Source organism: Microtus oregoni, unplaced genomic scaffold (genome assembly GCF_018167655.1).
Source record: "Microtus oregoni isolate MIOR12 unplaced genomic scaffold, Mior012 000109F_ref0000275, whole genome shotgun sequence".
Lineage (NCBI taxonomy): Eukaryota > Metazoa > Chordata > Mammalia > Rodentia > Cricetidae > Microtus > Microtus oregoni.
The window spans coordinates 1,449,201-1,474,253 of NW_024544727.1; the positions used below are offsets into that span (position 1 = coordinate 1,449,201).

A 25,053-nucleotide genomic window follows, 5' to 3' on the forward strand; every position below is an offset into this window, starting at 1 on the left:
AGTGTGATGGAGCTGCTGAAGCAAAGTAAAGAGTCCCACCCGGCAGGACCTGGCGAGGCCTCTGATAAGGAAAGAACCGGCAGATGCGAACAGCTGTTTCAGCCCCAAAGGCAGATGTGTGCTGGAAAAGCTTGCCTGGTTGAGATGGAAAGGCAGTGGGGTGGGGGAGAGGGGTGAAGAGGCCCCCAACTTCTAATGCAGTGAGTCCCTCTGCACGCACAGGTCCACAACAGGCCCAGACACCTGTGCCTCTGGGCTGGAAAGAGAAAGAAATGGTGTACAATCTGTGTTATGTTTTACTTCAGGACACGGCTAAATGGTAGGGATCAAAACAGGACCCTGCTGGAGTAGAGTGAGGCCCACAGTGCTCATGACTTCGTGATCAAGTCTGAGCGAACAGGGTTGGTCTGCACTCGGCCTGGCCTCAGTGCCTTCCAGGGGAGGAAGCTGAAGAACAATCAAGCCATTTCCAAACAGAAAATTGGGGGGGGGGGGGCTGTCATTCCTATTCCCTGTCAGACGTGAGTACGATTCTGATGGCCACAACCTCCTATGCTGAAGAATCAGCCAAACAATATACTGGACCTTTCTGGATCCTTCGAGGCAGCCCTCCCGGGGTGGAGGCAAGGAGTTAAAACACTTGGGGCAGAGTCAGACACATCCAGATGCTGCCAAGCTTCACCCAAGTTAAAACTGACTTTTATTCTCTGAGGCATTCTCACCTCTTATCTGGCAAATCCCAGCTGCAAGGGAGCTCGGGGATCACAGAAGGGCAGACAGTTCACACAGCACGGGAAAGAAGGGAAGGGAGTCACCAGCATGTTCCCCTAAGCCTGTGCAATGCAGAGGGAGGGGGAGAGTGGGAGGCCAGGCGAGGCCCCCATGAAGCCTCATGGGTAGCCTCCAGGGCTCTTGGGCCAGGCTGAGATATTGGCACTAAGCATCCGGCTTTGTTATTCTTTCTAAAGTAGGAAAGTAGACAAAGCCACTTATTTCTCAACTCGACAGTGGACCGGCTGGAAAGCAAATTGCAGGCCTATGGAGGTCACTTCGGTGGGGATTGCTCCCAGAGCCAGGGACCTGGGGAGGCCAACACCAGACATAGCCCAGACACTCTGTGCCTGCTCCACCAAGAGACCTAGAGATGGCTATATCTCTCTGCCAAATGCTCTACCATCAGCCAATATTGAAATTCATATAGACTGTATTCTATATCTGAAGGGGAAAAATATGAAGTCTGCCTGATTCTGTCTAGGTAAATCAGGAGGCCAAGGAAAAGAAACAAAACATCATCAAGTAGACCCAAGGAGAATTACCTATGAAATCCTTGAGGCCTGGGAGACCTCACACCCCAGCAGCCCTGCTCCCCAATGTCCTCCTCAGTCACCTCCTGCTTTTTCTTCCTGACAATGTCTCACAGCAACGCCTATGAGAGAAAGGGACACAGGCCCACCACCCCAGGGGTCCCAGCTCTCCTGCCTCTGTCTGGGTAGGGACTGACTCCAAGGCCACAAGAGACAGCCAGGCTCCATATCTCTCTCTCTCTCTCTCTCTCTCTCTCTCTCTCTCTCTCTCTGTCTCACACACATACACACACACGCGCACACGCACACACACACACACACACACATGCATCCTTTGAGCCCCTGCTATATACTGGCAAGAAAGCAGCCACTGAAGGGGCCTCTACCACTGTCTCAGACCACCTGGGAGCATAACTCAGAAGCGGAAAGAAGCAAGAACCCAAAGAGCCCTCCCTCCCTCATCACCCGCTGCTCACTCCCTTCAAGACCCTCTGGTTCTGCTTCACCTCATTCTGGTAGGAATAAAGAGTCGATGTCACTCACCAGCTCCTCTCACCAGACTAGTCCAGGACTCTCTCACAGGTGATGGAGATCTGACACACATACATGAAGAAACACAGGCACACGTAATGCTCCACAGAGCACTGACCCAGAGCAAGCCCCATTTTCTGATGCATCGCCCCCTCACCCCAGTTTATTCGGCTGCACCCCCACATTGGGTGCAGAAAGCCAGTATTTGAGGACTGCGCTTCCCTTGGTCTCTGTGTGAACAGAGCATCCCTGCTTGCTGAGCTCAGAAACCAGGGTATGGGCCGTTTCGCTCTCGTGCCTATAAAGGCCTGAGCACAGACATGTATCGACCTTCCTTCCCACCTGAGTCAGAGGCTGGAAGAACTAACCGCCCCATGGAGCACCCTCTGGCCGCAGTGGGTTTCCTGCAACTGTGTGTCCACAGCCCATACTCTCCAGTGTGGGGCTCAGGCCAGAATGAGAAAGAGATCCTGTCTCCATCCGGTTTGTTTAAACACAGGCTTTACTACTTCAGTTTTGAGGGACGAGCCCTTGGGGTCGGGAATGTGTGAATGTGCACAGGAGAACACAGAACCATATTTAGAGGAGATGAAATATTCACTAGGACCAGCCATGTTTTAAAATGATTATAAATTATTTTAACAGTGCATTCGCAAAGGGTTATAAAAACAGCCATACTATATTTTTTTCTTAGATTCTAGAATTACCAGTATGACAGCTAATGCAATAATGATTTGTTTCAAATGCCAGTGTTTAAGCTGCATAAAGCTGATTTTAGACATTTTTTCCAGTAGGCCACATTGTACTTAATGAAATTAAACACACCAATCGCATTTGTCCCCAGGGGACGAGGAACTGAACACACCACTGGTTTATTTTTTTATTAAAATAAATTGCAGCCGGCAAGATGGACTAATTGCATACAGAATTGAAAAAGAAACATTCCATTGATATAATTAAGCCAATTTTCATGGACAGAAATAGTTATAGTGGATATAAAAAAAAAGCAAACCCTTCACCAGAATCTGCCTCCCCCCCCCCCTTTTTACACAAAATGTTAACTATTAAACAAATATGTATCTCAAGTGGCCGGCACTCCTATCTTCAACTTGCTCACGGCATTTGTTCCTCTTCCTCACAAGAGGCAGAGGCACCTCCAGGGAGAAGAAGATCTGAGAATAGGGAGTGGTCAGAACAGGCTTCAGGACCACTAGAGTGGAGGGCACTCTGAGCCCAGAATGGTCAAAGTGGCTCTGGCCATGAGGTCCCAGCCTTGAGGAACAACAGCCAGTATAGGAGACCCTGCACTAGTCCTGCAGCTAAGGTCTCCTCAGTATGGGGTACCACATCTCCCTAACTACCTGAGGAAGACAGGTGGATTTTTCCCCCTATAGACTGGGGGTGGGGTGAGCAGGCATTCCCACACCTCCATGAGGGTGTAGGTAAGACTATCCTTGGTCCAATACTGGCTAGCTGGAGTCTGCCCTTGGAGAGAATCCCCACAGCCAGGTTAGGACAAGCCATAGAGTCATTCCCTGGGTGTGAGGGTAGGGGGAGTCCATGTCTGAGCAAACGGGATTTCAATCTGCAGGGAAGTGGGGAATGAATCTGATGCTTATATTCACAGGTTACAATGCATGGAATCAACTTTAAGAACAGACCACAGTAAGCATTGGTCTTGAAATGCTTTAACCCTGACATGTTAAAAAAACAACAACAACAACAACAACAACATAGTTTAAAAAAACCCACTATGGAATGAATTCTAGTCTGCAGTACCACACTGAGAAACCCTGAAGGTCTTGAACGTGATGGGCAACAGTCTTGATGGACACATAGCACCTATTCTAGATCTCTTACCTCTGGAGGAGGTGTCCCACTGCTCCAAACACCTACCCAGGAGGGCAGAAGGGCACTCACAGGCACCCTGAGGGTCTGTTTCCAGGCTGGTGCCACACAGAATAGCAGCAGAGCAAGTCACAATGCAGGCTATCCGGGCCACCTTGTTTTCCCAGATCTCTCACCCCCCACCCCAGTTCAAACCTGGGGTGGGCGGGCACACCTGTACGAATTCTAGAGCGCAGGTTAGCCAAGGGAGAGTCCAGGGACCAGGGACCGCTACAGACAGAGATCTTGCCCTGGAGATTTTGGGGACAGGTGGAAGGGTCTGGAAATTCAGGCAGGAATACCCGGGAAGCCAGAAGGTGGCCCCCAAGTAGAAAGGCACTGTTGCCATGGTCTCTAGGTGAGAGGTGTTAAGTTGGTGCAGTTCAGATACCCACTGCTGGCTCCACAGTCGGCTCTGGGAGACACCTGAAGAAGAGTTTCCCCCAGCAGATGCCCAGATCTGGCAATCAGAGTGGCTGCTGGAATGTCTGCACTCCCAACCCCAGAGCAACGCTGAAGCCCAGAGACTCCCTTCACCTCAGGGAAGTTCTTCCCTGAGGGAAAGTGCTAACATCGCTAACATCGGTCCCCCAGAGCCTTCTCCATGAGCTTCAGGTTTCGATTCAAAACCTGATAAATCGTATTTAATGCTATTTTGAAATTTTTTAACGAAATTACTCAAAAGATTTTTTAATCCCGGATAATTTTGTTGTAACTCTAATTATACATAACCTTAATTACCAGTACCAGCCCCCTCCCCCAAGGATCTCTAATTGCCTCCTAATTGAATAAAACAGAGGGCTAATCATGCCCCCACCGAAGCTCTGTAAGCAGTCACAGCTGAGGCAGCGCCTCAGGGGCGGGGGCTCACTGCCACCCTTACCTAGCCTCTGCACAGAGAATGAGAACTTAGTTCTCTGTCCCTAGCACTGCCCAGGTAGGGTTTGGGAGTGGTAGAAACTCAGGACTGGGAAGGGCTAGATCTAATCTGCACCTGTTCTCCCCAGACCTCCAGACTGCTGGAGAAGCAGGCAGTAGAAGTTAAAGACCCTGGGGCATACAGCCTGAGGGGAGACCTATACAGCACTTGCTTGACAAACTGGCTTTGGCAAGACCTATGCTACATACCAGGCCTCCGATGAACCCCTCTAAAAATCAACCAGTGGTGGCAGAAGCAAGGCCTGTGGCACACAGCACAGAGCCTCAGGGTGCTGGCCCACAGCCCTGCACCCCAGCTGCCCCTCCACCAAGCAGGCTCCACCTTTCGCCTAAAGCGGGCAAGACAATCAATTCCCACCTAGAGGTTCCTGCCACTTGTCAGTCAGTCACGGAGAAACAACTATTCCCTGGGCTCTCATTTCCCTGGAGAGGGTAGAAGGGCAAGGACCAGACAGCCTAGCCCCCCCCCCCCATCTGTCTCAAAAGGGAAGGGCACAGGCCTTAGGCTGGGCCTTGAATCCTTCAACCCAACCTACTTCACATATTACACTGAATTACCAATTCAGCACCCAATGCACTCAAAGTCCCACACCTAGCAGGGTGGAACATGTCGTCCTGTGTCTCTACATGTGGCTCTGGTGGACTTCCCAGCTATCGCTATGCGGTGCCAGTCATGTTCTGTAGTTACTGAAGGTCAGGAGGGCACCACCACCAACCAAGCCCCCTCCTGCCCACCTGGATCACAGCAGTCGCAAAAATAAATTACTGCTAAGAATTTCGTTTTTAAATGTAGGGCCGGGACAACCTTACTGGCCAAAAAAAACGGGCCCAAGTTGAGTAAGGGGACCCCTGCCCTGAACTGTCTTCACTCTCCCCAGGGTAGGGTGCCTCAGACACCTCTATCCTTAGAAAGCTCCACCTAAGTCTCTACTCTGGGCCCCTGCATTTCTTTCAAGTGGGTCACCTAAAAGGCCCAGCATGAGCAAGCCATGCAGACAAGAGGTCTGGAGAAGTAGCACCAAGAAATACAAACGAAATTACACCTCAAGATGCACACCCCGGGACAGGCTCCCCAAGCCCTGTGTCCTGAGGTCACCACCACCGGCCCAGCTATCAGTACAGGCTCAGTTACAGCTCAAGGGCCCAAGCGCAAGGATAGTGCAACACCCTGAATAACCATGACCTTGCTCCTGCCCCTACCCCCTGGCCCCGCTGGCCAGCCTAAGAAGCAGCTAGGCTGACTGCAGAGTGCCTGCTTGCCCTCCTTGCTTCAGGTAATGGAGTCAGGTGTCCCAGGAGCCGGCCACACATCTGCTTAAAATGTTGCCTAATGAAATTCTAAAGTCCTCAGTAGGCCCTGAGCTGTCTTCCATCCTGAGCTGCCTCAACCACCTTCTTACTGAGGGCTTTGGTGGTAGCAGTAATAAAGTCACAGAGCCAGAAACTGGGTGTCGCAGTGACACCCAAGCCGGAACTCTGGGTAAGCGTCTGGGGGCAGTTTCTAAGGACGCCCGGCAAACAGATTGAACAGTGCACTCCCCACCGGTTGTGTCCTCCGGTTCTCCGTCTCTAGGGAAGGCCTCACGATCCAGGCCTGGAGCCCGTTCCGATCCTATGTAAGGTCTGGGCCAGGTAACCTTCCCCACCTGGAGGTGGAGCAGGCAGAGAGCTGAGGCCCAGCAAGGCGCCAACCCGCTGTGGACCTCTGGGAAGTTTCCGGGGCCGCGTAGGGTGCGCTGAGCCAGTCTCTCGCTTGCAGCGAAGGCGGCGACAAGAGGACCTCAGTAGCTTTACTCTTCTGCTTCCAGCTCTGGGTCCTTCCTCTTCGAGAGCCTGACCACCTCTGCCTGCAGCCTGGGGTTGAGACTCCGAAAGGCTCACGGTGCACATCAGATTCTAACAGTACACAGCACACCCGCTCCATACGTCGTGGATAGTCACGCAGTACGCACACAGCTCATTCGTACCCGCTAGGAAACTACTGGCTCTGTTCGCACCAAGAGGGGTCAGAGGTCATGGGTGGCGCAGGAGGCCGAGGTCAAGGGCAACTGGCCAGGGAGCTCGGCGGGAAATGGGGCTCCTAACCAAGGGGCCACGAACCGCAGAGCTCAGGGAAGCTTGGCAGAGGTTGGAAGCTGCTTTTCCCTGTAGGGTGGGCACGCGGCCCAAGGCAGCCGGGGCCGCCGTGGGGCCAAGTTCGGCAGGGTCCCGATCTGAAAACGCCTGGCTTTGGAAAACCCTCGCAAATCCCACAACCGTTGGGCTCATGCTTTGAGAGTTCGGCTCTGGAAGCCGCGAGGCCGAGCCAGGCAAGATCCAGCCCTGGAGGGGCAGACCGAACGGCCTGGTGATCAGGCAGGGACCTCGAGCCAGCGTGCCGGGAGCCCCTTTCGCGGGCCCGCAGTAGAGGAGGGGGCGGCAGGGATGATCGACTCGCATCCTCTGCGCACAGCGCTCACCGCTTCGCTGTAGCCGGGCCATGGCCCGGTCTGTTGAAGCCGCGCTTCCCAGGTCGCGGTGCAGCCGGTCCCCACCTGCTAGCTGCAAGGGTCGAAGCCCCCCGGCCCGACTCGTAGCGGATGACGCCTGCACCGGGCTAGGAGGGCGCGCGGGCTGCTCCGATACGCAGTGGCGGTGGTGCGGACAGAGAAGAGTTCGCGGGCTGCGGTGGGGACCGGCCCGCGGCTGACTGTGCTCAGAGCTCCAGGCTCGGCCCAAGGCGGAGCGAAAGAGAAAGTAAGACCCGGGCCCTGGCAGTCTCGCCGGGGCAGTTCGTCCCTTTGGGCCTCACGGGTGCCAGGAAGACCGTGTGCGGGAGGGTCGGAGCGAGGTCAAGTGAGGAAGGGCGGCGGGTCGCAAAGCGGCGGGTGGGACCCTGCTACCGGAGGCACCGGCACCGGGCGATCCGAGCGAACTGCTGGAGTCACAGAGGAGCGCCGGCCACCACGCGGGGCACCACTTGGGAATAAACTTCAGGACTACAGTTCCGAGCGCAGGAAAAAGTCTCCATGTTGCTTCCCCAGTGGCTGCGGCCGTCCTGCCTGCGCCAACCCTGCCTTTGCTCCCGGGGAGCCGGGTGGGCGCCGGCCCGCGCCCCCTCCTCCGCCCCCTCCCCGGCTCGGGGTCTCCCTCCTCTGAGCCCGGCTGGCGGACGCCAAAGGCGGTGCTCTAGCGCCCACTATTTCAAAAGCCCGGAATATGATTTGACCAGGACTGAGAGCCACTCGGAGAGAGAGAGGGAGAGAGCGAGCGAGAGGAAAAGTTACTCTCCCCTTTCGTCAACTTTTCGCTAACTTTCGCTTTTCTCTCCCCTCCACCCCTGGCCCTCCCCCTCCGCCCCCCTCCCCGGCCCCCACCGCGCGCCTCGGGTTCCCGGGCCCGAGCGCCTGACACTGTGGGGGGGAGGGGGTTCGGCGGGGAGGGGGCCGGCGCCTTCGGGGAGCGCGCGGCCCGGGCGCCCCGAGCCTCCGCGCCGAGCCCGGACGCCCCGGAGCACGGGAGGAGGAGCAGCCCCCGGGCCGCGCGGTCGACCGGGGGCCCGAGCCGCAGGCGCGCTGACCGCGCCCCGACGCGCACCCCTGGCCCGGGTACCCCGGTCCCGCGGCCCGGGCCCGGCGACGCGGCGCGGTCGAGCGCGGGAGACTTACTTTTGGCTAGCTTCCTCGCCCTCGCCTTGGATCGCATGGTGTCGGCTCGCGGAATCTCTCTCCTCCTCCTTGAGCCCAGAAGCAGCTACACACTATCTTCATCTCCCTAGCATTGTCAGTTTGGACACCTTCGCACATGCGCACAGAGCACTCAATCTGACACCCCTCGCCGGGGCCAAAAAAACTTTGCAATGTGTTCATCATCCTCTTCGTCGCGCCGCCGCCGCCGCCGCCTCGGCGCGGGATTGGGGGGCTCTCCGATGCCTTCTCGGTCTTCACCTCACTTCTCTCTCTCTCCCCCCTCCCCCCCCCCCTTTTCAGTACAGCTCGGAACTGGCCCTTTAAGAAAACATTCCGTGCTCGTCGCTCCCGCCCGGGGCCCGCACCCTGGACACTTTAAAAGGACCCAGGTAGCCCTGGAGGCGAGGTGACTGTCCCCCCCCGCCCTGCCCCGCACAGCGCTGCAGCTCCTGCCCCAAGCCGGGCCGAGAAGGAGACTGGCCGTTGCGGTTTTCTGTGCGACTTCCTCGGATTTCCCCATAAACGCGCTGATAGTTCGGACGCGGGTTCGGGCTGGTTTTGCTGCGTTTTATTGCATTTTATTACTAATTAAAAAGCTTTCGTTCGCCGTCGCCCCACTGCGCTCTCCTCCCGAACTCCCCTCGGTCCCTGCCCGCACCCTGCGCTCGCGGAGGGGGTGTCGGGGCCAACGCGCCAGAACCCGGCTCCTCCGAAGCCCCCGCCGGCCGCCGCCCCCCGCGGGCCTCCCGCCCCCGCCCCTCCCCCTCGCCCCCACCCAGTGGCTGCAGCTTCGGGCTCCGCGGCTCAAAAACAAACAGCCGAGGCGCCGCCAGCTCCGCGCTCTGCCACCGCCCGGGACGCCGAGCGGCGCTGGACCCGTCGGTCCTCGGTCGGGCGCGGCGGCTGAGGGCAACGCTCCCCGCGTCGGGGGGGCGGCCGTGCCAAAGCCAGGCGTCTTGTCCCTGGCGTCTCGGGGCGTCCCGCACCTCTGCGCCTCCGGGGTGGGCCCGTGCGCTGCGCTCTGGTCTCCGCGCCCCGTTGGGCTGCTACCGCGGCCCCCAGGTGAGTACCGAGTGCGGAAGCGCCAGAGCTAGGCCACTTTCGGGAGCCGGGGTCCTTTCCCGACACTTCCCTCCGGCTTCTCCCGGCCCAGGTACGTCTTGGGCTGGAGATCCGAGGCACAGGTGGAGGAGTGCGGGTTGGAAAAGATCTGGCGCTTCTGTTCCTGCAGACTTCAGGCTCGGAGTTCAGGCCGGCGAGGGGCCTGGCAGGGCAAGAGCAGGGTGGCCCCAACTGAGAGGCCTAATGGGGTGAGTGTAAATTCCTCCTGAGAGTACAGCTACAATTTGAGTTTGAATTGGAAACAAACGGAGGCGCTGCTGGGGCTGGGTCACTGCCCTGGGCGCTCTTCCCGAATACCAAGGTCCCTCCAGGCAACAAGATTTAGATCTGTCACGGTGTCACCTGAGCCTTAGAAGGGGTAGGCGCCATTTGGGTCTTTCTGCCTCCCAGGTGGGGCTTTTCGCCATCCTCACCCCCTCTTTGTTGTGCAGTAAAAACAGCCTTCGAGTACTGAAATCTGCACGCCGAACCCCGTTAAAACTGCAGTCCCCAGAGAGTACTTCCTATAGACCTGCTCACCCAATGGAGGGTTGCTGCTGGGCCCAAACTACCCAGGGAAAAGCTCCAGAGCGTGCCGAGCCTTCCGACTACCAGAGGCGTCACTTCCCTGCAAATGTCTCTGTCTAGGAGGAGCCCACTGCTCTGGGTGCCTAGCCCTGCACCCAGCTGGCTGCACAGATGGAGGCCCTGTTGTGGAAGGACCTCACTCTTCTCCCTTTCTCAGTCTCTCTACCTGGGCTTAGTCACAGATCCACTCCTGTGCTAGGCTCTGGAGGTCGTGGTGAGGAACTTCCATGGCAGGCTAAGGCAGTGCGGCAGCTCTGGTGCGTCTTGGAGGGCCCCGCATCTGCTCACCCTCACGGGGTGGTGTGACAGAAGGAGCCCAAGTGGCCTCTAGCCTGTGGGTTTAACCTGACTGGCGGTGTACAGCAGAGAGGGCTCAAGGCCACTCCAGATATCCCTTGTTCACCTGTAACCTCAAAGGCGATCTGGAGAACCCGTGGAAAGATACAAAGACGCTACTTGAAGAGCTCTCTGCAGCAGAGGGCCCTGCAATGCCACTACCCTAGCCCAGCCCTGGCTTCTTTTTCTCTAATTTTAGAGGCTGCCAGAGCTACCCTCACCTACCCCCAGGCAGAAAGGCCAGATCTCTTCTAGGATATTCTAGAGTTTGCTGGAGCCCTCCTTCTGGTCCCCCTCTCTGCTCAGGAGGACACAGAATTCTGATCAGTTTGTACCAGATCAGCTGACCCTTTCCAGTGAAGGTGTGAGCAACGGGCAGTAGCAGTCCATTGACCACCTTGCTCTGAGCTGGGGGATGGCCTGCCCGAGGAGGAAGTCTGGGAACCAAGACTGACTCCCTCCTGACCAAGGAAAACCCCAGGTCCTGCAATTACTCTTCAGTACCTCCAGGTCTTGAAAAGCCAGTGGCCCTGGCCAGGCCCTGCCCCCGCGTGGCCACACTTAAAAGCTGAGAGGTCAGACATGGAGGAATTTCTCGGCGAGAGTGGAAAAGCAAGGGAAATCAGACACAGGTCCCCTTGGAGGTGGTTCTGTACCTCCGTACCACTAAGAAAATTTTTAGCAGGAATGGAGGCCCGACACTGAGAGAAACAAGCATGGGCAAGGAGGGGGCCTGTTGGGGAGATGATTATTACTAAATGTTTTCAGAATCACTGAGTCAAGCTCCGGGGAATTTGGAGACCATGGACTCTGTGGTGAGAAGTGCTGCACACTTCGCTCTCAGTGTGTGTGGTTGGCCAAATGCTCCCTGTGCTGGACAAATGCTATCACTGCCAAGTTCAGGGACCAACTTCATTGCTGGTGGGGGAGGGGTGTGCTAAAGAAAAGACTCCCACCAATTTCTACCAAGAACTGGAGCCAATTATCCCAGGGGACTGAAGAAGGATCAGAAGAGGGTCCTCAGTCACTTAGAGAACTCTGAGTCCCTAAGTTCCTACCTACTGCCAAGTCTACAAGGTCCCTTGGCTTAACCACACCCTGTCCCAGGCCTCCTAGAGGAAGCCAGCCTCTGGAGAGATACTGGGGTCAGAACTGCATCTTTACCCTTCTTAGACCACACCCGGGGGAGGGCAGAGATTCACTGCAGCCCCTTGTGCAGCCTTGCCAGTTGTGCCTACCACCACGGGTTCCAGACACTCTGCCTCCACGTGTAGTCCCAGTCCCGTTGTGGTGCCTGTCCCGTAGCAAAGAAAATAAAAGCACCTCTCCTTACTGTTGCCACATGTGCTTGGGGGGGGGGGGAGCTGGAGGTCCCCTGGAGGGATCTCAATACCACCACCAGTCCTCACCCCTAACTAGCACATGGGCCACCAAACCAGCGTAGATGAGGGTCTCTTCACCATGGAGGTGTTTCATGTTTCCATGTCTTTGTTGGAGGTGGTGGTTGGTTACCAATGCATAGATCGAAAAACAGAGCAGAGATTGGGCAGGGGCGTTGGGGAGTGGGGAGGAATAAAGTCGCCTTCCTGCTTGAGGCAAGAAGGAGCCTGCCTGTCTGCAGATTGGTTCTGACTGGTGTTTGGGATGGGTATGAGATACCTAAGGAACTGTCCCCACCCAGGCCTCTGAAGTGGTCCCAAATGAGTGACTCCCAACACAGCCCTCTACCCTGGAGCCCTTTCCAGATCCCCCCCCCTTTCCCATCTGTCCTCCTAGCTCCACAGAACCTCGATGTGACCTGGATGACCTTGAGAACATGAGGACAGTGGTCGGAACTTCTGCCCAAGGGGTTTTCTCTATGAAAATTTGGCACCTCCAGGGCCAATACCAATTCCTAGGTTCCAAACTGGGTCTCTGGTCCGTGTGGGATGCTCTCAACCAAGACTTCCCAGGAGTATAACCTTGTAGCCTGTGTTGAACAAACCCCAGATGCTCAGAATGGACTTCTTTGGATCACAGGGTGACTTTTGTCGCTTCTTCATTGGCAATGTCCTGGAGGCCTTCGCAAGCATCCTTGCAAGGGTGCTGCAGCTGCCTGGAGACTCTTGCAGAATTTCTGTCTGACTTAGCTTCCTGAGTCCCTGCTGGGGTGATGTATAGGAGACAATTTGCCACTTGCCTGCATACTTGGCAGTGCGATGGCGGTGAGGACATGGTAGGGGGATTGTTTTGTTTTGCTGTAAAGCACTGAGAGATCGGGACTGAGTTCCCTTGTCCTCTTCGTTTGAGTCCAGGAGGGAGTTAGCTTTTAAATCTTTCGAAAATGCTCTCCAGAAGGCGATGGAAGCCCCCAAGGACTCCTTCTGCCTGGAGAGCACCACGTGCAGGATCAAATGCGGAGAAGCCCCGGGCTTTTACAACTGTGTTGGGGCTGTGGCCACCGGGAGCAATAAACGAAATCGGTTTCTCACGCTTTCTCTCTCGATCCGCAAACCTTCGAAAATCCACTAACGAATCTGGATCTATGGTTTGCGCTGCTTGTGTCCTTGAGGCGTGCACTTTTCCCCAACTTCGCAGCAGTGCAGCTAGTAGGTCCCTTCCTTCCGCCCGTGCTCACTAGCAGCAACTTCGTTACAGGTAACGCCCAGGAGCCCAGGAATGAGCTGAGCCCCTCGCGCCTGAGCGGCACCCGCGTGGCTTCCAAGCGCCGCCACACTAGGATGCTCCCGCTTCTAGCGAGCGCGAGCAGAGAGAGCCGGGACAGCAACGAAAACAAACTGCAAGGCTCTCCAGCCTGGCGGCCGAGGCTCTGGAGCCGCTGCGGAGTAGCAGCCTGCCTTCCCTGCCCGGGCGACGTCCAGAGCTAGGTAGAGCAAAGCAACGAAGGCTATGCAACTCATCTTGAATCCGAAACTACATTTCGTTTTGCAAAGTCACCTACTACTTACTGACTCAATGGCAGATGGGCCCGTAGAGCTAACACTCGATTTGGAAACCAAATTTTGTGTTTGAACTTTTATGGCGCTGCACCCCGCAGCTGCAACTGGGTGGTGGGAGCCGCGAGGTATTTCTCCTCCGGTTAGGTTACCCTTCTGTGACTTGGGACCACTTCTCTTCATAGTTCTTGTGTGATTGGCAGGCAAGAATGGTTAGTTGCAGGCCAGGCTGAAGACTAGAGGAGGCACAGCGCAGCCTGCCCTCCTGAGCCACGGTTTTAGGCCAACAGAAGTAGTGCTCTCTATCGAGAGAGAGGAATTTTTCTCTTAAGACTCTGGGGCTATCTGCACATCCCTGTGCACTCTCGGCTTCCTCCTTTCTTTTCGGCGGAGGAGTTGAGAGTGTCTCCTCTTGGCCCAGGAAAAGGTTTGTTCTTCTCTTGTCCTCATCGGGGATAGAGTTACCAGAAAAATTAACAAGGCCTCTCCATCCAGGACTCGAAATCCTAAAGAGGGTGTATAGTGTTGTGGGGGCAACAACCGATAGATGCTCTCACTCGGAGCCCTCCCCACAAACACACAAACACATCACCAACTCCCATTGGCTGCTTTGGCCTGGCTTGTGTGGTGGGTACTGGAGAGGAACCCAGCCCAGACTTCAACTACTACAGAACTTCTCCCTCAGTGGGGGGGGGGGGGGGAGGGGGAGGTGGGAGTCCTGGCCAGCAAGGGAAAAGGGCTCCTTAAGTGATACAGCTTCTCGTCTTTCCTTCCATCCCCAAGACCTCTGATCCAGACACTGAGAGCAGGAGGAAAGGGGACTTCGATGGCCGGGGAGATGCCCAAACCGACTCTGCCTCCTCCCTCCTCCAGTGGCTTTCTACTAAAGCAATAACAGCAGAACAGTGGTTGTGGAGACGTGTTTTGTGAGCCGCAAGAAAAGGGCAGAGACCAGTATGGCCTGAGGCTGGGGGAAAAATTACCAGTTCTGCCAGAGTCACTACAGGTGATGGACTCAGTGGCCCATGTCCTCCAGGGACCAGGTGCCTGCTCTCCACCTGTGCCCCAAGTGGAAAAGCCCAGAAGGACAGAGGCAGCAGTGAATCTTACTAACTTCACTGGGCTTCGTGACCTTGCCTCTCTGGCCTCCTGCCTTCATCCCTCCTGACTGTCAGATCCCAGTTTGTTGCGTGGTAGTGAGGCTCTTTAAGAAAGAAACCAGACACCCCTGCATTAGGCACAGTCCAAAGCCCTCCGTGCTACCTCAATGAGGAGTAACTGTGTGTGGAAGCCTAGGGACCTGGGTGAGAATGGCTGGGTTTCATCTTGAGCATCCCCTCACACACGGGAGAGGTGACTTTCATAACTGTAACAGATATACATCGGGTATCTGCAGGAGAGATGCTGTCTACTGAGGAAGGGTGGGTTGGGTCCTGCCCTCTGTTGAAGAATCTGTCCTCTATGCCAGCATAAAGCCATTTTCATTTAAAGCAGCTTGGCTACTTCCAAGAGACCCCAGGGATCAGGCTTTGTGGACAGGTGAGACCGGGAGGGCCATGTACCTGCATCTTCAGAGATTCTGACCACTCCTACCTTTTGTATGTAATTCTGCCCTAATTGCAGGTGATCTCAGAGGACTAAAGTATAAAGACTGTGGGACCAGCAGGGTGGGTGATTCTGTCTATACAGCTATGGGGACGTTTCTGGTGGTGCAGCTGCTTTGGGAGTCACTCTTACTCTAAGAAACCCTCACCTGTGCTCTCTTGGCTTCCCCAAGTTAGACTGCAGTGGGATTCAGGGTCAGTTTGGAGTCCTATAAGGGGGAAGCACAGGTTTATGTCTCCACAGGAAAAGAGTCCCTTAAACACCCCCAAGCCTATCTTGCATCCCTGCCCTTCTCTGGCAGAGCTGTGAGGATGAGAGCAAGAATACAGCTGTTGTCCTGGGGTCGGGGTGGGGGTGGCAGAGGAAGCTGTGACCCAGTCAGATCACACTTCTTTGGGACCCTCCATCAGCTCCTCCACTCTCCAGAGCTCCTGTTCCCTGGCAACACTAGGTGTGTGGGTGGGAACACCCCCTAGCAGTAGCCTTCTAGGGAGGGCTACACTTCCCAGGAACTCCTTCAGTTCCTGGAGGAGGACAGCAGAGGTAAGAGCTCTTTCCCCTCCTGCTACTTTTTCAATTCCTCTTACAGAACCTAGGGTTTGTCCTCAGAGCTTCTGAGAGCTGAAGCCCTGGAAAGCATCTGCCCCTTGCCTGGACAAAGAGAGGGCAGTGGAAGCCATGTGCAAGGACTCATGGTCCGTGGGGGGGCAGTTGAGCACTCAATGTGGACTTCTCAGGGGTTTCACAGGTCCCCTCCCCAACCCCCCACAGCTCCAGGCTGGCCTGAAACAGGACAAACTCAGCCAGCTGGGCTCTGTGCTTCCTAAATCCAGAACTCCATGGGCAATCAGGAGCCCTCTTCTCTACACCCCATTTGAGGGCTGGGGTGTGGCTGTCTGGGTCGAGGGGAGGCCTCATTTCTGAGCCAATAGCTTTTGGGGGGCTCACCATAGGACTAACACACTGAGGTCATGTCCTGACACACCAGCATATTCTGTATTTGAGCTTCTAGTAAGGCATGTTTAATTATCAAATGTATCACTAGGGGAACAAAACCAGTGTCCATTAAGTGTTCACAAAGCCTGGGCCACATGGGACACATGGTTCTAGCGAGCATGAGTAAGCCAGTTTTCACATTAGAGGAATAACAGTTCTTGAAGCAATGCGGCACTTTTAAAAGAGGTTAATTAATAAACAGCAGGTAATTGTTCATGGCACGATGTGGCAGAGGGTAATTTTCATTTTTGAGGATGGAAGGGCCAGATGCCCCTCCCCACTCAGCATTTCTCTGTAATAATCACCTTGGCTTCCTTCCGCCTTTAATTTTTGCAGCTGGAGCTGTTTATCACTGCTCCAACTTTCACTGAAAAGGCAAAACTATCACTTAAACAAAGCTATTGAAAACTCAGCCTCATATGTGGCTTTCTTAACATAAATAAATCATACAAACCAAGATTTATGTTCAAGGAATGATGTCATTCACTGAAGGCTGCCTTCCCAATCAGATCAGGATTTCCATGTGTGTGTCTGTGTGTGTATATGTGTCTCTGTCTGTGTCTCTGTGATTCTGTCTATCCGCACACTCGCTTTTTGCAAGAAATTACAACCATAACCTTTCTCTAGCATCCTGGATGCTCTCCTGTTTGTCTCGGGTCATCAAAATGGTCTTGCCTGTGTGAGCCCAGCAGAACCAGGTCTGAGTGACAAGAACATTTCACCCTGCAGTTGAGGACAAGAAAGCGGGGCTTCTCTTAAGAGCTCGGTCAGTTGTCGGTTATTGTCCAGGGTCCTGCGGGTCTTTTGACTTTGGAATGAGTACAGTTAGGGGAAACACCTCTACAGAAGCTTAGCCATGCTGAAATGACTGAGGAACTTGAAAGCCATGAAGAGGTAGACAAAAGACTGGACATCCATACAATAGAGTATTGTGTGACCTCCAAAGAGAAGGAGACACTGACCCGTGCTACGAAAGGATGAACCTCAGAAACACAGTGAATGAATGACACCAGTCATTCAAGGCCACCCATCATGTGACTCACATTACAAAGTGTCCAGAATCGAGGCAGACTGGGGGTTGGGAGATGAAGGGAATCTCTGCCTTGTGGAGTGCCCTCTGATGAAAATGTTCTGTGATGAGCCATGGTTCTGGGTACATGTACTGAGGTTTAAATGTCACCTTCCACCTTACCAGAAGATGAATGTTACAATGTATGACAAACCTCAATAAAGTTGTTACTTACAAACCCCTACTCAGCATTTGAATTTTTAATTAAAATACAGTCACCACGGATATCAGCATTCAAATTCAAGGAAGTGTGTTAACATTTCCTGGCAGACATGAGTAAATACTGTTCACCCCAGTATGGCTCTAAGGACAGACCAAAGAAAGGATTCCACCAGAGTCAAGATTGGTGTCATTTACAGGACCAGGAGCAACTAAAACTTCCCCCTCCTGGCACTGTTACCTCCCGACACTGTTAACTGCACATGTATCCTCAGGGATGGGAATTACCGTGCCCTTATTACACTGCTCCTGAGTTCTCTCTCCCACCTCAAGGGAGCATGGGTCCTAACAGTAACAACTACCCCAGATTAGAGAGAGCAGTGGCCATGTTGTGCCCAGAGAATGGTTTCACATCTCCAAGCTCTTCTTTAAAGCTTTAACTGTCAAAGTGACCACACTAGTAAGGAATGGTCCCAGCATCCTCACACAGTGCAGAGAGCAGTACACGGGCACCAGGGCGACACTCAGGGAAAGGGTGAGCGTATGTGCCTATACCTCACAGCTCTCCCTGCAGCCAGCTGGAGGTTTGAGGTTAACCTTTCCCTTCCTTTGATGTGCGCTCGTACTCACCCAAAATCAAAGCAAAAGAGGACAGACATCTCCACTGTTTCCAAGGGGTGAGTAAAATGTGCTCCATCCACTCACTGGGGTCCAGTCCGCCATGAACAGGAGGGTACTCTTGTACCCAAACAAGCATGAACCCTGGCACTTGCATGGAGTTGAGGAAAGTCATTCACCGAAAGTCATGTGTGTGATTCCAGAAATGTCCAGAAGAGGCAAAGCCACCAAAATAGAATGTAGATTGGGGCTGCCTGAAACAGCTGGGAAAGCAATGATATCTCATCCAGGGCGGTGTGAGAGCAGGTGAACCACCCACTGTCTGCCCCCAGATGATGGCAAGAGGTTCACTGGGAAGCCACAGGAGGGTAACACTGGCCCAGAGCAGGCTACACCATGAGCCTTGGGTTCTTCAAGAGTCATTGCAGCAGCTAGGGAGATGATGTCGCTGTTAAGAGACTCATGCACCCACAAGGTGGCTCAAGACCTTCTGTAGCACGAGTTCTAGGACGTTCAATGCCCTCTTCTGGCTTCCACGGCTTACATACACATAGGCAAAATACTCACACACACTTTCTAAAAAAAGTATCATTTCATACCTGCTTTGTGCTAGGGATAGTCACAGGCCCTAAGAACACAGCAGTGACCCAATCAGGCTTCCAATTTCCCTTGAGGTCACATCCTTGAGGGAAGGCAGCGGTAACAAGCTACATGCATCACATGACTAGAAAGTTTAAGTGCTAGGGACACAATGGTGGGGTGAGGACTTGGCATAAATAAAAGGTTTGAGATGTAATTCTTTTAGGACTTTACACACATGTCTAAAAATGTCTTTTCCAAGCATAGCAGGGGGATAGTTGGGCTAGGTATAGAATTCTAGCATGCGGATGGATTTTTCACTCAGAATTAGAGAGTGATGGCCACAGTCATTTCTTCCAGGAGAGCTGAGAAGTCCATGGGGGGGGGGGAATTCTACTGCCTCAGTGATGTGGGATGTCCTTTTGTATATGTGTTGCTCTTATTGGTTGATGAATAAAGCTGCTTTGGCCTATGGCAGGGCAGAATACAGCCAGGTTGGAAGAGATATATAGAGAGAGTAGGTGGAGTCAGGGAGATGCCCTGTAGCTGCCTAAGAAGCAAGAGGTAACAGACCACAAGCCTCATGGTAAAATATGAAATAATGGAAAAGGGTTAATCTAAGATGTAAGGGCTAGCTAGAAATACACCCGAGAAATTGGTCAAGCAATGTTATAATTAATACAGTTTCTGTGTGATTATTTGGATCTGGGCAGCTGGGAATGAAAGAGCAGTCTCTATTCATACCTCGGGTTTTGTGTGCTTGGCTTTTGTGCCTGAAAACTCAAAAGAATCTTCTCTCTGTCTCGGTGTTCAGTGTTTCCTGAGCACATGTCCTGGAGTGGGTGTCTCTTTTTCATCCACACTGGAGCCTTTTACCTTTGGTGATTTTCTTGAAGCATGCTATTGGTGATTTTCTGCATTATTTTCTCTGTCCTTGGGTTTTGGGACTTGAAGGTAGTGCTTTCCTCTCCTCACGTAGGACGTGCATACTCCAAATGTCCGTCTCTCCTTGGCTGGTGTCCAAGGCTGGGAGCTGACTGACAGAGGACTCAGGGCTGGTTGTCTCTGACCTCCGCGTCTGGGTGCTGCTTAGAATCCTGGATGGTGCTATCCTGAGGAACTCATCTGGTCTCCAAGGGCTTTCCCAGGAAGTCACTGGAGGGGTCTGGCTAACTGGAGAGGTGGGGGTCTATGGTTGTTTGAATGTATTTGAACCCCATAAGCTCATAGGGAATGACACTATCAGGAGGCGTGGCTTAGAGAGGAAGTGTGTCACTGTGGGGGTGGGCTTTGAGGTCTCCTTTTCTCAAGCTCAGTGTGACACTCCGTTCACTTCCTGTTGCCTGCTGTTCAAGACCTAGGACTCTCAGCTCCAGCACCATGTCTGCCTGCATGCCACCGTGTCCCACAAGATGATAATGGACTAAATCTCTGACATGGTAAGCCACCCCATTTAATGTTTTATAAAGAGTTTTAAAAGAGTTGTCATGGTCTCAGTGTCTCGTCACAGCAATATAAACCCTAAGAGAAGGTCTCTGCAGTTTCAGGAGAATAAATCTTGAGATTCTCACTAGCAGGAGGAAAGGACAGTTGCCCTGCAGGGATGTGAAGGGGAGCCAGGAATTTAATTTGATTGTCACATGCTGTCATTCTAAGTTCCTGATTGTAGACACCCCCACACCCCATCTCCCAAGAGCATTCTTATTAATCCTGAGTTTAGGGGCTGTACCCCCTCCCCACCCCAGTCCAGGGGAATTTTCCTCTTGCTCTCTGTGTTCTCTGGGACTTATGTAGACTTATGACGGCAGACCCAGTCAGATCCTGTAGGGGGATAATCACAGTCCTGATACTCCACCCCCAACCCAAGGAAGGGAAGCAGCACACAAAGAAGTGAGAGGACCAGCTTGATGTCACCCAATTGCATAAAGGGAAGGTAACTTCTTTGCCCTGTACCCCAACTCTGCTCTCAGCCTCATTCTGGTAAAAACAACTCTCAGGGTGCCCAAAGGCATCTAACTGACCCTCCCCACATCTACAGCCCCTGCGTATTTTTGCAACGGGTTCTAAAGGATAGCGTCCCTCCAGGGTCTTGCATTGACTGTCTTACTTAAGACTTCTAGCTCTCCTCTTAGTCCAGGGCATTTCTAGGAGGGCAGGAGACCCCAAGGGAGAAGCTTGGGACACGGGAGTCTCCGTCCTCCTTTCATAGTATCCTCGACAATGTGTGTTTTCATGTTATCCAGGAGCAGAGTCTCCCAGCAGGCTTCTGTCACTTTCTTTCCTATATAGGACCTTGAGGTGGACCCGGCAGACCTGGCTAAGCCACCAGCCTCATCCTGCAGAGGAAGAGATGATGAAGTCAAAACCAGCCCCTCCTGAGACCCTGCTGGGTAAAGTCTGGGCCACTCTGAGGCTCGCGATGACTCCAGCCAGGTGTGGTAGGGACACTGTGGTTTGGGCTGGGGACTAGCCTCACTGTAGCCTCTGTCCAAATAACTCTGAGATCCCACACGGTCACCTGTGGGGTAACTCTGGACTCCCTGCAAATGAGCCATGGCAGAAACAGCTGCCCTAGGCTCCCAGGCTTTTATAGGTTTGCCTTAAAGATTTTATTCCAGAAAAAACCCAAAGCAATTAATTCAAATTACAGAGTAGTCATTTGCGATAATATTTGCTTTAAATACATGTTTTTTTTTAAAACCCTCAGCTGTGGGCCTTGAGTGAGTTCGAGGTGAAGGACACCTTGAAATAATTACATTTTTGCTCATTTTATGTTGTGAAAATGGCTTAGTCAATTTGGGGAAGAACGCAAAGTGTTCAGCTGAGCCCCCTATAAAGGCTGTGCTATTTCTCTTCCCGTTTCTGCCAGCATGGCCACACTGGGATCGTTCGTCCTTTTGCCTTGAAGGTGGATTTCTTCCAAAAGGCGTCCAGGCGCTGGCCCAGCTGCCTCTCAATCTGCGTCTTGGCAGCAGTGAGGGAGCAAGGCCTCTTCTGGAGGGACACCTGATTGGTGGAGTCCAGAAACCGGAGGACAGGACCTGTATGTCCCTGGGAGCCCTTGTCCTGGCCCACAGCTGCTGTCTCTTCGGGTGGAGGGTGTGAGGGAACTGGGGCTCACCTGTCCAGTTTGTCCTGGGATGATAACGGGGGTTTTACCTGAAGGTGTGTGCAGCCAGATCAGGCCCAGCTAGGACTGTAGCTAGTGTGGAAAGAGGCTTTGAGCCCGGAAAATGGGAATTCATTACAATGACATCGTCCTTCTCCTGTAGTCAGAATGTGGGCCTGTTTGGAGCCCAACTAAGGCTCCCACTGCCACAGATCATCAAGGACCCAAGGCAGGACTCTCCCCTCCTCCCTGCCACGCCAGGCGCGTGGTTGGGTACCTCTCTTAGTGTTCTGCTTGCCTTTTCTCTCAGTCGTGTTTCTTCTTGGTGTGTTACGGAATTTAGATTTCTCATTATGTTTATTTACTTAGTGTGTGCGTGTGTGTGTAGCGTGGGGGCGTGTGCCACGGCACTCCTGTGGAAGTCAGAAGACAGTGTGTGGGAGTGGCTTCTGTCCTTCCACCCTGTGGTCCCAGGGGACGGGGAGGGGGGATGAACTCAGGTTGCCAGGTTCCTTTTAAGTTAAGTAAGTTCACCAGCCCAGTCCCAGGGAAGTTAATCCAGGTCTTAGACTTCACCCCAGACCATCTTTACATTTTCTTAAAAATTCAAGACAGCATTTTATGTAGCCCAGGCTGGCTTTGAGCCTGCCATGTACGTGGCTGAAGAGAACCTGAGCTTCAGACCCTTTGGTCCCTAAGTCGCCAATGTTAGGATCACAGGTGGGCATCACCTCCACCCTGGTTTATGTAGAGCTGTGGGCAGTGCCTTCCCGGCCAGCACTCTAAAGACGAACCTGTCCCCTCCCCCAGTCCCTTATGTTTTTTTAAAGTATCCACATTTTTATTTATTTATTGTTCGGTTTTCTTTAGGCTACTGTGCTGGTTGGTTTTATTTGACACAAGCTAGAGTCAGCTGAAAGGAGGGCGCTGTGATTTATAAAATGCCTCTACAAGCTCTAACTGTGAGATATTAATCAGTAATTGCTGGAGGAAGGCCCAGCCCATTGTGGGCGGTACTGTCTCTGCAGGAAAGCAGAGTGAGCAAACCAGTAAGCAAACACTCCTCCATGGTCTCTGCATCAGCCCCTGCCTCTAGGTTCCTGCTCTGTTTTGAGTTCCTGTCCTGATGTCCTTTGAGGATGAACTGTGAAGTGGACACACAAGTCAAATAAATCCTTTCCTCCCCAACTTGCTTTTGGTCACCATGTTTCACCATAAAAAAAAAAAGTCACCCTAAGACTAAATTAGGTCCTTTTCGTGTAAGCATGAAAACTGGGCAGTTTCCCATAGGAAGCAACATTCTGTCTACACAGAATCTGTCAAACATCCTGTCTACACAGTGAATCTGTTAAACTGGGTTCAGGAGCACTGCCTGTCTAATGGCACTGAGCTGCTGCCCCAAGGACACCGACCTTCCCTCACTTCATCTCTGTAATGTTTCTTGGTTTTTCACTGTATGAGATACACATTTGGGGAGGGGTGAGATTTAAGGATTTGAGACAAAGTAGACATATTTCTGAATGGATACTAAATGTCTGCCTGGCCCAAGAGAAAACAAAAGGCTACAAAGGATCAGAATAGAAATAGGAACCACCCTTTCCCAACAGAGCCCTCTGCCTGCATGTGTTACATTGCCTTTTTTATACAGGGTTTTATAGAATGTAAGAGGGAGAAATACTCTGTTCATTTTTTTTTTTTTGAGACAGAGTCTGGTTAGGAAGATTGCCCTTGAATTTTTAATCCTCCTGCCTCAGCCTTTCAATGCTGGGGCTATAGGTCTACATTACCAGACCTAATTCCTCTGTTTCACTTGGAAGACTGGTGTCACGTCATGCCAGCTCCGCACCGAACACCAGATCTGCTGGCACCATAATTGTAGGTAAAGTACTTGCCAAGCAATCCTGATGACTTGTATTTGGATCCCCAGAACTCATGAAGAAGTCAGATGCACAGTGTAAACATTTCCAGCCCTCGCCCACCTATGGGAAATGGAAGGCTTACACAGACATGAAGAGACCTTGGGTAAATCTGATTTTAACCAACCTGCCACAGGTACTTCACTAGAGTTTTGAAACATTCTTACTGAGATCAGCAATAAGACAAGTGTACCCACCACCATCTTATCATGACAGCTAGCCACCTCGGTCAGATGCAAATGTGAAACCAAGGTGCTAAGACTTGGAAGACTGAAGTCATGTGCCTTTATTATTGACATTCAGCTGGAAGAGGTAAGCAGATTTCTATGAGTTCAAGGCCAGCCAAGGCTACATAAGCAAAACCTTGTCTCAAACCCCCCAAAATAACAAAGAGCCTTTTTATATAGTTAAAATGTGGTCATCTATGCAAAATTCTAAATAAACAATGATAAACATTATTGTCATCATCATGAGTTCAGTACTATCCTAGATAAAAGATCAACATGCAACACACAGGAATACAGCATGTATACATACAACATATGCACATTCAGCAAATGTATACATAACTTATGCACACAAGATGTATATACAGGATGCACATACAACATGTATGCACACAACACATATGCACCCACAGCACACCCAGAACACATGGACAGAATACATATACACACAGCATACAGAACATACATGCTATACAATGCACATACCTATAACAATACCTGTCACACACACATATGCACATATATATGACACAGCATGCACACAGCACATACATACATTCAACACCGTGCACAGCACTCACATATATATAAAACATACACACATGGTCCACCATCAAACCTACACCCCCCAAGTGGCTGCCCAAGGCAGAGAAGAAAGGATGGAGAGGAAGGATTGGGATGGAGGGGAAAATGACGAAGGGTGTTGAGGAATCACAGACAGGAACCAGGAGCTCAGGTAGCTGAACTTGGTTCTCTAATGGGGCAGCAGGAGCAAGGAAACCACACCACAGGTTTGGCTGGAAGGCTTAATTATCCAGTGTGAGCACCTGTCTCTGCATTCCTTTCCTCATGAGGAGAGAGGAGAGGGAAGAGATGGAGTTCCCTTTGCCTCTGATGCCCTGTCATTCCTGGAGTCCTGAAAGGGGAAGGGCATGCCCTCACTCCCCAGAGCACCCCTGCCATGGCTAAGTCCTGAGCCAAAATCACTGATGGTTTTGCCAGCGCACTTGACCAGTGTCTGGGTGGTCCGCCACACCTACTCCTCCAGAAACCTGATGCCCTCAGCCCATGCATCTGTCTGGAGGATTTCCAGCTGGAGGGGCAGGGTGGCCTGCCTGCAGCAGAGAGCCCAACAGCCACATGATTCCCAGGCTGCCGCAGGGGGCATGTCTCTACCAGTCCCAGGGTTTGGCAGCAGGAGGGCCAGCTGGTCCCAGCTGCATCTCAGCAGGACAGAGACCATGAGAAGAGACTTTCCCTCACCCCCTCTACCTCCCCATTCCATTCCTGTCCACCCCCATGCTGGAACCCACCCCAGCTGCTTCAGCTCCCTCCAAGTGGTGCCAGGGGGATTCTAGCTCCCTAAGGGTGTCTGTAGCAGGTGAGCCAAGCAGCAGAGCTGACACTGGCCTCCCGCTAGTGACCACTCTCCCTCCTCACCGTCATTTGCCACCCTGCTGTCTGTCTCTAAGCTGCTTTCTTCTC

At 52.8% G+C, this 25,053-nt stretch overlaps 2 protein-coding genes across 2 annotated transcripts in view; one reads left to right on the plus strand and one right to left on the minus strand.

Annotated features, from left to right (window-relative positions):
* LOC121443533 (histone-lysine N-methyltransferase PRDM16-like) overlaps window positions 1-8,409 on the minus strand; it is a 152,583-nt gene extending 144,174 nt beyond the window's left edge. The window contains exon 1 of the mRNA XM_041645298.1: window positions 8,309-8,409. Coding sequence (XP_041501232.1) covers window positions 8,309-8,345 — 37 coding nt within the window. The 5' untranslated portion in view covers window positions 8,346-8,409. The remainder of the gene's footprint in view (window positions 1-8,308) is intronic.
* Window positions 8,410-8,499: 90 nt separating this feature from the next.
* On the plus strand, window positions 8,500-13,007 carry LOC121443534 (proline-rich protein 2-like). Its single transcript, XM_041645299.1, has 4 exons — window positions 8,500-8,579; window positions 9,045-9,391; window positions 9,561-9,639; window positions 12,992-13,007. The coding sequence occupies exons 1-4, from the start codon at window positions 8,500-8,502 to the stop codon at window positions 12,993-12,995; spliced, it is 510 nt and encodes a 169-aa protein (XP_041501233.1). The 3' UTR covers window positions 12,996-13,007.
* Window positions 13,008-25,053: the final 12,046 nt, after the last annotated feature.

Bases quoted from the DNA above. Each gene is read 5' to 3' on its own strand.
- LOC121443534 (XM_041645299.1), top strand. From the start codon at position 8,500: ATGTGTTCATCATCCTCTTCGTCGCGCCGCCGCCGCCGCCGCCTCGGC. The intron at 8,580-9,044 runs GTCTTCACCTCA...GCTCCTCCGAAG, and splicing joins GGCTCTCCGATGCCTTCTCG to CCCCCGCCGGCCGCCGCCCC. The intron at 9,392-9,560 runs GTGAGTACCGAG...CTGTTCCTGCAG, and splicing joins GCTGCTACCGCGGCCCCCAG to ACTTCAGGCTCGGAGTTCAG.